This window comes from Morone saxatilis, unplaced genomic scaffold (genome assembly GCF_004916995.1).
Source record: "Morone saxatilis isolate NCDOM2014 unplaced genomic scaffold, NCSU_SB_2.0 Contig3, whole genome shotgun sequence".
Taxonomy (NCBI): domain Eukaryota; kingdom Metazoa; phylum Chordata; class Actinopteri; family Moronidae; genus Morone; species Morone saxatilis.
The window spans coordinates 9006745-9020608 of record NW_023339873.1 but is presented as its reverse complement, the minus strand read 5'-3'; the positions used below and the strand labels follow the sequence as shown (position 1 = coordinate 9020608).

The 13864-nt window shown below is 42.0% G+C and overlaps 1 protein-coding gene across 4 annotated transcripts in view; it reads right to left on the bottom strand.

The window, feature by feature from the left end:
- fermt2 (fermitin family member 2) overlaps positions 1 to 13864 on the bottom strand; it is a 40602-nt gene that overhangs the window by 3553 nt on the left and 23185 nt on the right. Inside the window, exons 5-15 of one of the 4 annotated variants that reach the window (XM_035673529.1) lie at positions 12531 to 12563; positions 10589 to 10814; positions 10310 to 10412; positions 9828 to 9935; positions 6456 to 6590; positions 5791 to 5840; positions 5030 to 5154; positions 4776 to 4882; positions 4476 to 4694; positions 1615 to 1635; positions 34 to 158 (exon numbers count right to left, since the gene is read on the bottom strand). In XM_035673529.1, coding sequence (XP_035529422.1) covers positions 34 to 158; positions 1615 to 1635; positions 4476 to 4694; positions 4776 to 4882; positions 5030 to 5154; positions 5791 to 5840; positions 6456 to 6590; positions 9828 to 9935; positions 10310 to 10412; positions 10589 to 10814; positions 12531 to 12563 — 1252 coding nt within the window. The remainder of the gene's footprint in view (positions 1 to 33; positions 159 to 1614; positions 1636 to 4475; positions 4695 to 4775; positions 4883 to 5029; positions 5155 to 5790; positions 5841 to 6455; positions 6591 to 9827; positions 9936 to 10309; positions 10413 to 10588; positions 10815 to 12530; positions 12564 to 13864) is intronic. The other 3 variants (XM_035673531.1, XM_035673532.1, XM_035673533.1) reach the window with 3 other exon arrangements.

Below are 13864 nucleotides of genomic sequence, written 5' to 3'. Positions count from 1 at the left end.
CCCCCCCCCCCCCCAAACTCTGACAAAACTTACTTGGCAAGGAAATGAGTGATTCCAAACTCAGGCAGAGACTGCCACGCCTGGATGAAGCGCATCTTAGCCTCGATGAGACTCATCTGGGCCACATTCTGGTGGGCTTCGAGGATCCGGGCTGAAATCTGACAAATACACACACATGACTTTTCACCGCAAACACTAACACACTCTCAACTGTAAACAAATGCATCCCGTCACCACACTTCAACCACCTGATGCACCCACAATTACACACACACACACAGAGCCAATGCGTAAACAAGCTGTGGCTAACTCCATAAAGCCATCAGCACACACAGGGTCAGCCAATAACCAGAGAGCTGTCACAGTAAAAGTCTATTTCACACAGCACAGACAAACTAATATAAAACCTATGAGACCCCTAGGAGCCAACTACAGTTAATGAGACAAGGGAAGCTTCCAATCTGTGTGAGTGTGCATGCACGTGTGTGTTCCCCTACCGACCCTAAATCCTTTGTTTTCCAAAATGTTATTAGCTAATTCAACCGGAAGAGCAGTGTAACATCCAGAGTGACCCACTGTCTAAGATGAGCATACTCTTTGTATAATTACTTCTGACCATTTTCTAAAGCATATTTAAGAGTTATAAATGTTTTATAAAAGGTTTTAGTTGATGTAGTTCAGTATGAAAATGAGCTAATAGAGACTTTTTCTGACATTTTCTGATATAAGTAATCCATCACAGTGAACCTAATTTTTCCAACCCCCCTACTAATTAATACTGTATTCTTGAACTACATTGGAAACATCTAATTTATAGGCAAGGCAAAGCAGTTATAAACCACGTTTCATACACAAAGGTAGATTCAAGCTGCTGATTTGCTGCTAATGTGAAAACAAAAACAAATATGGGTGTCAGGAATTAATCAATGAGGCTGATCATTTCTTTGCTGTTTGGAAGCGATTTAGGGCTTGCTGCAGCTTCTTGTAAGCACTTAAAAGCATCAGAACAAAAATGATTCAGCAGTCACTGTTCACCTGCATAACAATAAAATGCCTTCAAAAATAAATTTGTTTTACTGTGATGGACTACTTTGAGCAAGTTTCTAGTGTCTGCTTTTCATATTATACAGACAGAAAAGCAAAACACATTATACAAAAACACATTAAAGCTGCTTTCAATCTATAAACATGTGGTTTGCTGAATGAAAAAAGGTTGGCATCAGTGTTAAGTATATGGAACTTGTGTTAAATGGGCTAAAACATGCAGAAACACCTGCATGGTCCATTTATTTTAGTGTAGTGTTGTAGGTTTTGTTCCCAACGGTAAGGTAAAGAAACATACATAACACAGATGCCCAAATGTATCATTTTCATGTCTTATAGCACCCTGAAAACATTACAGCTAATGACACATAACAAACATAAACGAACAAGAAGGATTTGATCTATTCTACTGGGACGATCAGGCACCGTGACTATGATGTTGTACAGCTGCACTACTGTTAGGTGAGGCGACTCAGACACACAAAGTGTTCAAGTTTATACATTCATGCACATACATATGTCTAATATCTAAGGCTTAAAGTCACCCAGTGGACACATAACTCAACTTACCAAGTCCCTGATATAGCCTGGCTGAAGATGAGAGGTTGGGATGGGAGAGGGAATGAAGGAGATGCATACAAGAAGAAAGAAAAGAAAGAAAGATTGGACAAAGAGAACAAGCAAGTGAGATTAATGTCGAGGGAGGAGAGATCCCAAACAACAAAGTAGGAGGCCATAATTGTAATAAAAGAAACAAAGTGGGGGAGAGGCATGTTGGAGTCTGGGGGGAAGGGGGTCATGCAGTGTTCAGCCTCAAGAGGGAGAGAGGGTACAGCACTGTAATTTATAAGAGAAAAGAGGGAGGTTACACTACATTTGTATGGTTTCAAATGAAGGAAGTGGGCACTGAAACTGTACACTTCAGCTCTAGATAGTGTCTGTTACAGGGCTTCACAAAGGGTTATTAAAATAATAACAGCTTCTCTGTAATCCCCCTTTCATCCACAAGATGGTGGTATATACCAAGTGGCCTCAAAGTCAGGGAGTGTCATATCTCCAGTTTATCATTGTGGATGTAATGTTTGCTTCCTCTTATGTAAAAGCATAGATTTAGCCAGAGACCACTACGGTTCAAGTAATCTAAAAATTCCTGTGTCTGTATCCGCTGGGAGCTGCAGCACGGAAGTCTCCTCCGGCCAGTATCGCAACAGGAAGTCCAATTTAAGGGAGATGGGGAGGGGTCGCAGCTGACTCAGAGCGAACAGGCTTTTCCCAGACAGTTTTCCCGCGCAGCATTCCCAGGCACGGCTCATTTCCTGATGCACCACGCCCACTACACATGTGTGTGTACAAACACATACACATACTGTACATAACGCCACTACTCTTTCATGTTGCGCCTAGGGATAGCCCCCTATCAGACTGGAATTGGGAGTGAGACTGGAGCTGGACCAGAAAGAACCACAACCCCAGACAGACACACACTCTGCCAGGCTAATACTCCTCAAAAGTCTAAGTCCTGCCCCCTGTTCAAGCTAGCCTCTATTTCAGGCAATGAATTTATGCCACAGAAGGTTTTTTTCATTTGTCTTTCTAAAAAACAACTGTAACATGATACAGGACTTTTCTGTCAATGTTCTTAATAAAATGGGTCAGTGAACTGTGACATCTGAGCAACTTGATCATCAGGATTTTAAATAATATTAAAAAAACAATTATCATCATTCAATAACTACAGCTCCCCTGAGGTTTGGATAGCACACATGTGGTTTATGGGATATAAATGCTAGCAAAATAATTATTGTTTCATCTTGAATGAAATGATGAGCTGCTTAAATATCACCAGCAGAGTATTTTAGTGCAGAATATGTTAAGAAAACCTCAGTATCTTGTGTAAGCTTTCCAGGAAAACCAATGAAAGAAAGCTTCTACGTCAAAGACTTGTACATAGAGATTTAAACACTAGTGAAACAGAAGCTAACCAAGAAGCAGACCGGGAATTCTTATCTTTCAAACCAACACAATGACGTAGGTTAAACCAAGAGGATGACTGATATCAGTGGGTCAACCTGCATCGTTTGACCTGGATTTGTGACTCTTTCTTCACTTGAACATGGATTGGTCACTCCTTGAGTTTAAAGCACAGGATTTTCTATTAGAGATACTTCAAGAGTTAATTTCATGTTACTGACCGCAACAATATTTAAGGGATTTCCTGGCTAGTGAGAAAGTGAGACACAGAAAGAGAGAACTGAAACTTAATTTGGTGCTTCTGTAATTTGGGGCTGATTCTAATTTTTGTACGGAAATACAGTTTCTGAACAGTGATGTCCAGCGCTGAACCTGTGACAGAAGTCTCGTAATGAGGCACAAGTTCGGAACAACCACTTCATACTTAAGTTTCCTCTGTTAAAGGAGAATCAAAGAGACGCAGAACAAGCCTGGTTTGTATTATGACCCACAAGAAGAACTTTCTGATCTTTCTGTCCCACCCTACCTCTCTCTTTCTCTCTCTAGACATCCAGCATATTTCTGTATATGGCCCAGACCATTTCTGAGTCATCACTTACTGTTCCAACACCCTCCTAACATCCCTCCAACCCCCTAGCAACATTCTACTTTTTTACTACAACTTTAGCAATTGAGTGAGTAAGCTAAAGAGCAGCACCCCACCCCCCACCCTTCCCTCACCCTTCCCTCACCCATCCCCAACTAACACAGCTATGGCAGCCGTGTACTCAGCTGTTCCATTGTACACACACCAGCCTGCAAATCTGCTGGGCACATTGTGGACTTCTCCAAGAAAGTTTGCAAGAAGGTTAATTCATTCTTAGTGCTTAAATATTACACCTGGTTATTAAGATGTTTGCTGATGACGTGCTACTGTCGCTCCATAATGCTGTGTTTGGATAATTTCTTGCTAATGTTACATAATTAACTGAGCACCTACAGGTTAAGTGACAGAGATATCAACTCTCTTTGTCTACAAGCACAAAGGCCAAGAGCAGGAAAGGTATCCATTACTGTCCGACATAAGCAACTCTACTGTACGCATGCGGAGTGGTTTGGACGTCTGCTGTCCTGGTTTCCCCTCGGACAGAGGGGAGTGGGGAGAAGGAAGAGAGAAGAGGAGGAGAGTAAAGGAGGGGGAGTAGAGGGAGGCTACATTCCAATGCAAGACAAGCCTGATGCCAGGAGGCGCCCATCTGGGAAGCATCAGACCCTGCTCCATCTAACTCCACAACCGACTCATCAAACAAGTAAACACACTCTTACAGAATACACATTAGACCAGATAGTTACCTTGTTGATTCTCTCTCTTTGTTAACTACACTCTTTACCCTCCATGCTGCTGCTGCAACTACAGCCTACAGTGCATTCAGAGGTTGTATGTTTAGGCTCGTATAGAAAGGGCAGCTTTCACAGCTTACCTGCTTGTTCTTGTACTTCTTCAGATAGCGCGGGGACACCAGGCATTCTGGGTTGATATCGGTGGTGATTGGCTCAATGAACTGGGGGTCAGGGTTCATGTGTTGCATCTTGAGGAAGGACAGAATGTTCTGAACCTCCAGGTTGTAAGAGCTGTCGGCCATGGTTTTCCCTTTGGAGGCCAAGCGACACGCAGCCATCCAATGGGCGTACTGTTTCTCCTGGAGAAGAAAGGCAAATTTAAAAACCTGCCAAAAGGACAAGAAATGATCATAAATGTTGCACTAAAACTCGAGTATTACCGTGTCACACCGAAGCCAGATCTCATTCATTCCATCAGCCACAGGGATTAGCAACTTGATGTTGAATTTCTGACCCGAGATGTTAACATCTGGAGTTACCTCACAACCTACACATGGAAGCCAAAGTGCAGAGTGGAACAAGAGGTCAAAGATCATACCCAACACACCGCCACAAAATGACTTCCTTGCAGCAGTAAAATACATCATTAATACTCTTGCATGTACATGAAATAACATCTTTTGTGTGTTTGCACCTCTAAGATTCATTTGGTGAGCAGGTGTCCCATGTGCTTCCTCTTTACTCTTGTAACAGGAAATTGTGATATCCTTGAATGTGCACCAGTACTGCTTATAGCCCTTCAGTGTCAGTTTCTTGGGTCTGGAAAATATATAACAGACAGAGGGAGACATGTCAGACTTGGGAGATGGGAAAAACACCCATTTTCTTTATTAGTGGTCAAGAGGGAGAGCGGGGGAGGGGAGATCATAAGTGAGTACAAAGGACAGAAAAAGAAAAATAGGGAGAGCTTTTCAAGTGCAAAGTCAGCAAGGTGAACAGAAAGGGAGCCAGTATTGGACGTGAACATTAATGGAAAACCATTAAAGAGGAAATGCCTCTTGATATCAGCCACCACCCCTCCCCCATATCCCCCATGGTTTATACATTTTATGAGACAACCACCCCTGTGGCCACCTGCCTGTCAGCAAAGGCTTAAAGCCAAAAATGAATATGGTTAAAAATATGCTTGGTCCAACTGTAATCACTTTCAAAAGCTAAACTGAAGGCTCAGCCTGCAAATGTCTTTTGGCAAACAATGCAGCCTATTAAACTGATTCAAACCAGACAACAGCGCTCTTATTTAGCCAATAACTTTTATTTCTTCTGGTTATTATTTTTTCTGGGTCTTTGATAGACTCAGCATCTTTTGGACAAATCTTTGCACGCACTTATATGCAGCTGTTAGCACTTTGATAACAGTGTAAGTGCATGTGGTCGCTCTGAATGTGGACTTACTTGAAGACTTTGACATAGTCTGCTAGCTCAGGAATAGATGTGATGTCACCCTAAGAGAAAGGTAAAAACCTATTGTTAGTATAAACATGGACAATTTGAATATAAAAACAATAAGAACATGATTAAACATAACCAAAACAATGTCATCGGGCTCAACTTTGTACATTTTCAATGTCATTGCTCAGTAGAGTATGCTAAAAACAACACTTCTTTTTGCAGTATCTTAAAGCTGAGTTTCCTCTGATAAGCTGTATAAACTTAGCAAGTTCTTAGGGAGGGACTGCTGTAATAATGGACACATAACCCACGCATTGTTTGGTTTGTTTAAACGTCACATATCTCATACCCCGGCCTTTTGTCAGATGCAGGCCTCATAAATAACTGTGAAATTTTGCACTTCCAGTGAGATTCATTGTGATTTCCCCTCCCCTGGGTCAGTGTACAGTGTCTATGTAGGTTTCCGCTCGCGTTTAATACCACTGATGAAAGGAGACATCATCAGAATACAGTGGAGAAACAAAGGACCAAACACACTGCCAAGCCACTACAATTTGGAAAATAAATTCATGTAATGGTGGATGAAAAAAAACTTGGACAGAGAATGTAGTCCATAACCAAACAGTATTTCCTGTAGTAAACATGAAACTATGGCAATGTTGTCATACCAGTGTGTTGGACGTCTTCCCTCCCTCCAAAGTAATCTCCAGGTCTGACAGGGCTGCATCCACCTCATCCACCTCCTTCTCACTGTTGTTCATGTGGTTGTCTGAAGACATGATCGACAGCTTGTTGATGTGGTACTGAGGAAAAGAAGAGAGTGTTACAGTTAGGCCCATTACTAAATCATTTTGAGTACTTTATTGTTCTGTGTAAATCAGGGTTTCCACATATTTTAGTGACATTACACCTTTAATATGTGCACCTAAAGCCAGGCTCCGACTACAGGACTTTAAAAATCAGGTTGCATCCTTCACATAAGGAAATATTTCAAAGATGTTCTTCTCTCTAATCTCAAACACATACAAAATACAAGCTGGAAGAAGGAAGTAATATTTTGCAGTGAGAAATGAGATGAGTCTGTTAGACTTGTCTCTCTCATTGGCTACTGTGGTCCTGCATAGAAAGTACTTACAGATGTAATCATCCAGATTTTAACTTAAATATTCTATATTATTATATTTTAATTAAATATCAAACATGAATCTTGAATAAATCATCCCAAACCTCCTGTAGTCTGAGCCCGGCCTAAGACAAAAAAAAAAAACCCAGTATGGTAAATGACAATAGGCCCACAACTATAGGAAATATGTGGGACAAGTGACTGTATTGGTCTATAATTTCACTAGAACTCATCAAATGAATCATCCTTATATTTCTCTACTTCTTAGTCCTACATATCAACCAGTTAATACAGAGAATGTTTTTATTTTTTTTTAAAGTATATTTTTTGGGCTTTTATTTCCTTTACGATAGTGACAGCTGAAGACAGACAGGAAAGGAGGCAGAAAGAGAGGGGATGACACGCAGCAAAGGATTCGAACCCTGGGCCGCTGCAGCAAGGACTCAGTCTTGGTACATGGGTCGCCAGCTCTAGCCACTGAGCTATCCGGGTGCCCATACAGAGAAATTTAAGAATGTTTGTCTCAATATCCACAGACACACATGTACAGTATGCACTCACACTTTCACACCAGAGGTTTCTGTGGATAAGGTTTCAAAGTCTCATCCTCACAGCACCGTTAAAACCTATACTCTGCCCATCACAGAATGTTTCCTTCTACCATATTTGTTAAAGCCTTCCAGGTGAAAGACAACCAGACCTAGAGTTTTACTTAAAGTAAAGGAAGAGGGAGCAGGAAATTTTTTGCTGTTCCAACACCTTTGTCAACGGTTTTGCTGATTTCTATAAAGTTCCCAGCCATGTGTGCTACTGGTGAATAAACCCTCCAACTTTGTCTTATAAAAGTGAATTGGTCTGTGATAATTGCCACATAAATACTTTAAGATGTGTTGGCATTAATGTTAGCTAGTGTTGCCAAACACTTGCATTTAACAGTGAGTTTACCAGTGATGAAACAAGGACTTTTATCTTTGGAGGAGATGAAGATGAGGAGACTAGTTTAAGGATGAGAAGACTGGTGCTGATGATTCACTGACAGAAGTATATGGTACAGTTTGAACATGTTCTCAGCACGTCTTTGAACTGTAACAGGCTCTGAAATATTTTTACTGGGAACATATGTGAATCAGGGCCAACAGAATAGGACGTTCTTGTAAAACTGGCAACACCAATTCATCAGGACGCAGCCATTACTGAAAACCTGACCGTGTTTCCCTGTTAGTGTGAGTCACAGACACTAAATACAACTTGTTGACAAATGGTATTTATAATGTCAACCCATCACCAACCCCCCACCAATATATGAATGAACAGCTGTCGAGAGAGTGAGAGATACAGAGAGTTTGAGAGCGATATGTGAGGCTTTAGCCAGCTAAGGTTACAGAATGTGGGACAAAGGGCTTGCTATGACACTGTATTCCTCTTCCTCTCTGACTTTTAAAAACTGCAACACTGGGGGGGAGGGGCTTGTTTCCTGTTTGTGTTTATGAGTGGCTGAGCCCATGTGTTTATCTGTTCAGGTCAGTCACTTTTCTGGACTCCTGATGATCTCATTTCTGTGTAATGCCAAAGTAAAAATGTCCAGGTCATAGCATGCTAACACAAGCCAGCAACATACTGGATGTGGACAATCATTGCTCTTTATTTAGAACCTGTGTATCCACTCTCACCAGTGAAATCTAAGCCAAAACCCCTGAGCTCATACTACCATACCATCAAACATAGTAGCAGCTACTAAAAGTGCTAACAGACAGGTAGTGACAGAGTCGCCGCCAGTCTAAACATCCAACTCAGATTAGCATCTCTCTCAGGAAGAGTAACAAGAAACCAGTTAAATGTAATTATAACCGCTCTGATGAAACACACCTAACACCTTAGAGTGTAAGAGGGCTTTGAGAGGAATGTGAGCAGGTCTATCAGACAGTGTCTTGCTGGGGGTGGGTGGTCTGAGCTTAGGCACTGGGTCCTGTGGCCCAAGATGCTCTATAATTACCCCGGGGGTGAGGACAGGGTGGCGTCCTCGGGTCTTGGCACAGAGAGTTTATGAGGGTCAGAAATAGCAGGGGCACCACCCCAGACTACAGGGGGCTACCTGAGGGGGCTAACGGGGCTCACATCTGTATATCACTTCCACCGCTCCCTGTTTCTCCTCCTCTTGATCTTCCTTTAAGCTCAAAACTCATTTGTCTGATGCTGCCAGTGGCTCAAACATTCAGGCCAGATCTGCTCTGTATTTCAAGGTTTGCCAAAATTACTTACTCAAATAAAGCTAATAGACATGGTCCAGTATATGAAGATACTTGAAATCCCTTAATACTGAGAGATTGTAATGTTGGAAGAATATAATAAAGGGATTTTCAACAGGTTATTGTATATCAACAAGAACATTTATGAAAATTGGAATGTAATATTTCCACATCACAATTTAAATTTCTTTGTCTGATGACTCTCTTGGCCTGGTTTCCAGGCATTCAAAACCGCACATAGTTCAAGACTGAAGGGTATTAATCGAAATCATTCAAGTTAATTGTAGTTAATTATTCATACAAGATTTAAAAAAAAAAAACCTAAGGGTTCTATGAACTATGAGTCAGAAATAAAGGGAATCGATTGATATTAAAGTATATTGAGAAGCCCAGTGGGATATGTGTGATAATGCCCTCATTAACTCATTCTGCACCAGTGTATAATAGCAAAGTTTTAGTATGCATGTTGCAGCAGAACTGGCAGCCATATGGCTCAGCTCTGGGCTGTAAGCCCATCCAATTCATTAGCTTGCGGTTGAAAAGGCAATGTGCCCATTGCCCAATGAAAAGAGGACTGCAGGCCTTCAAATTTCAGATCCTGACAAAACAATGCTGAAAGAGGAAAATTGAGATCAGGCGCAAACACAGACATACACAAACAGTCTATTTACCTGCAGGGCAGCAAACATCATCATTTCCTCCTCCGTGCACTCAATTTCCTCCAGCAGGATGGCCCACTTGGACTGTTCATAGAGCTGGTTCACTCGGATGGCATCATACTATGGAGAGGTTTGTCACAGAGGTTAACATGCATACAAACAAACAGTGAATAAACACAGACTCACACTCTCTGATATACAAGGGACACAACTAGATATGGGTGATACACTTGTTAGAATTTCTATGTGGTTAATGGCATTATGACTGTTGTCCAGTTACTTTTCATATACTCCACAAAAATACCTGAATCACACTATCTAACCTGCCAGTTTTAGTATCTATGCTTGTTGTGCTCACTAAAGGACACATGGTAAAACTTACTTTTACACAGGTAAAATGATATGTAGCTTTTTGGTACGCCATGTCCTGAACAAATGTCCTCAGGGACTCCATTTGCAAGCTGAAACTGTACAGCTTTGTCTATGGGACGTACCTTAGGGTTGAGGTCAAAGAAACTGTGGTATTTGAACCTCAGCAGCAGCACCTCATTCTCCTTTACATCCTGCTCCATCAGAGACCTGGAGGAGTCCAACCACCTGTACACAAACAATGCATATCAGTTCTTCTGAAACAATCTCTCTGTGGCCTCTTGCAAGTATTTTGATCAGCTGCATGGCCCTAAATATACTGCAATCCCACCACAACATTTCTGGCTATGAGCAGTTGGTTTAGTTAACTAAACCACCAAACCACTAAACAAAGTTCACCTCACCCCTGGTTGATTTTGGCTTTATCCAGAAGTGACTGGGGCTTGTATAGTTTGACCAAGATGTCTGGTGAGGAGATTGGCTGGCTGACAGCGAGGATGCTGGGATTGCCCTCAGAGAGTGGACTGTCCCCAAACCAGGCAGAGGTGGGCGACAGCGGGCTGCCGTCTCTGGAGTCATAGGTGGGGGTCATAGTCTTGCTGTACAAGCCTGGACTGGAGTAGATGCTCCCTGAAAACACACAGTCATCAGTTAGTCCCTTATAGTGCACTTTAGTCCAAAAAGAAAATTATCACATTAAATAAAGGAACAATATTAAATACATAATATTTTATTTAATTGTTGTCTCACACAGACACTAATTTAATGAATACTCCCATTCCAAAGCAACAAGTACACATTCACAAATACTGTACATCAACAAAAACAGCAAATGGGGGGGAAAAAAGGGTGAACACTTTTCAAAAAGCACACACACTTGCAGCCTAGCAAGGCCAGCTAGCGGTCAACAACACCATGTGACTACCAGCCCACACATGAGTGGCTTCAACAATGTCTTCCTGCTGATGGCGGGATGGATGTGGATCAGCATGCAGATGTTGCAGACCATGATCAGGATCACCCATTTACTCACAGTCAAAAAACCTGCAGGAATGCACTGCACACAGCAAACTACTGCACAAGTCGCCACAGAGAGGAGAGGGGGTGCGCAAAGATATGGGAGGATGATGCATGGATTAGAACAAAAACACAAGGTTTGAAAAGAAATCTGCCACTTAATTGTTCATCTAAATCTTCAATGAATAAGGGGTCTATATTATTTAAATACTAATATATCTGTATATATTTTGCTTTGCCTTTTCATTTATTTTGATTCTGAGATTTGGTAGCAAACATAAGCAAGCAACCAAAGTGAAGCTGTTTGCATTTCCTGTTGGCTGGCCTTGTGGGAGTATTTTTGGCCCCATACCCCTCCATTCCCTCTCTCCCTCTGTAGGGCCTAGGTCAAGAAGCAACACTGACTAAACCACTAAATCCCTTCTGAAATCAGGAAGTGGGCTTGGTTTGTGTTTGTGATTGTGCACGTGTCTGTTTGTGTTTGCGAGCTGAGGTCATGAGAACAGGGTGCCATATCCCTTGTGGGGGAGGGTGTTATTCAGTGGTTCTTTCAAGGTTTTCCCCCTAATGCTGAGTTCATCAGGTCAGGGAGAGTACTCCCATCTCCCATAGGGTCTCCTGAGGAATCCCAAATATCTAGAGAGACCGTGTATAAGGTGAAAGCTGGCAGCCCATTAAAAACACAACCAGGCCTTCCCTCCATCCTGTTTACAGACTCCCCAATACAGACGGAAAGATACAAAGAATGTTAACATGACTTGACTCCCTAATACTCCTACACTGGGGATTCATAGAAGGCTTAGATGGATGGAGCTGGACCACCATGTGCTGTTAAGACTAGAAGTAAACCATGAGAGGGCTGTCAATAAATGAAAGTGTCTCTTGTGCATTTGATTTTTACACAAAGCTCCTGTGTGGGTGTGTATGTGGGATTATGGACCAATAAGAATGTCTGGACTTCCATAAAAAAAATTAAAAAAAACAGTAATAATTTGAACATCTCCGTAACCACCAATTTCAAGGGCTAAAAAGTGATAAGCTATCCTACAAAACAGTCAGCAGGCACAGTGAGCAGGCCTGAAGTAGCTGTAAGAAAAAAAGTGAGCTTTGAGCTAATTTCTAATGAGAGGCAAAGCTTTTATCATGTGACCATCCGAATCAGCTGACTTCCTCTGGAGGGGCAGTCAGGTGACTCGGTTGCTAGTCCCAAAGGTTACAGATGTCATGTGACCTCAACACTCCAGCTGTGGAGGGGGCGTGGGGGGTGGAGGGTATGGAGGAGGGTAAGCAGTGCTGAAGAGTGAAGGACAGAGGAAGAGGAAAGCTTACCTTTGACAGGTCCGATGTATATTATCTCAGAGGCTAGGATGAAAAGAGAAAGAGTAAGAGAAAGGAAAGACAGGAAAGAGGTGGAGGGAAGAAGTGGAATGGGAACAAACAACATCAAGTGGACAGATTTAAGATACTGAAAACTCGACAAGGACAGGAGGAAATAGAAGAGGGTAAGGACAAAAGTGGAGAAATACAAGAATGGGGAGATCCGTGGCATTTCCATGGGCACTGCCAACTGCTCGCCTCAGAGTGGATGATGACTCAGTTTACCCTCTTCGCAGAGGGAGATCACCCTGGAATGACTAGTGAGGTTCTGTCGTTTCCATCCACCCATTCATAGCCATCCAACACAGCATGACTGATTGAAAACACAGGCAAGGCGTTGGTCAGCGTGACCCAGCCCTGCATGTATAAACTGCAGCGCAAATATAAAGCTGGCTGTCTGAGGTACATCATTCTCCACGCTGACAGGAAAGATAATTAGATACAACAGGCACGTCGAGATGCAGTGGGCCCAGAGGGACTAGGGTGGACTGGCATCATGGCCAACATCAGTCTCATGTCATGACAACAGCTGAGGATTAGTAACACGATTTTCCTAACAAAATGACCCATTCTGTGGGACACTTGACTTGTGCAGACAGACAGGGGACAAGGAGTTTCCAAAATGGTACATTTAGAGGTTTTGGAAAAGGATTACTAGTCTTTAAGTAGAAATAATTGGTCATGTACTTCACCATCCACCCATGTCATCTGCTTCTGAGGTCAGTGTGGACCTCACTGCACAGTATACATACTCTATTATATGTATCTAACTATTTTCATTATCAATGAATCAATTGATCTATAAAATATAAGAATTGTTATTAAAATATTCAGTTTGCTATCACAGAAGAAAAACAGGCAATATTCACATTTGAGAAGCTAGATTTCATACATCTTTGCCATTTCTTGCTTAAAAAATTACTGATAGACTGATTGATTAATAGACTAATCGCTGCATCTCTAAACATGATAAGAGTAATTCTGAAAGAATTTTCTTTACTTAGTAAAACCATGGTAAACTGCAGTAAGCCATGTTTTATTTACTCTCCATGGTGGTGTAGAGTGTACAGAAGCAGTTAGATACACAAGAGAAAGCTGTGCTTCTGACTGCATCACTGCCTCTCTGCAAAGCCTTGTGATTCCTATCAGGAGACCTGAGCGAAGAGGTCAGCCCTTCTCCACAAGGAACGGAATAACGCCTTACAACTTGGCCATGAAGTATACTCCGTACCATGTGATCTGATAGAGGACACAGGAAGTGTGTGTGCGCGCGCGCACACACACAC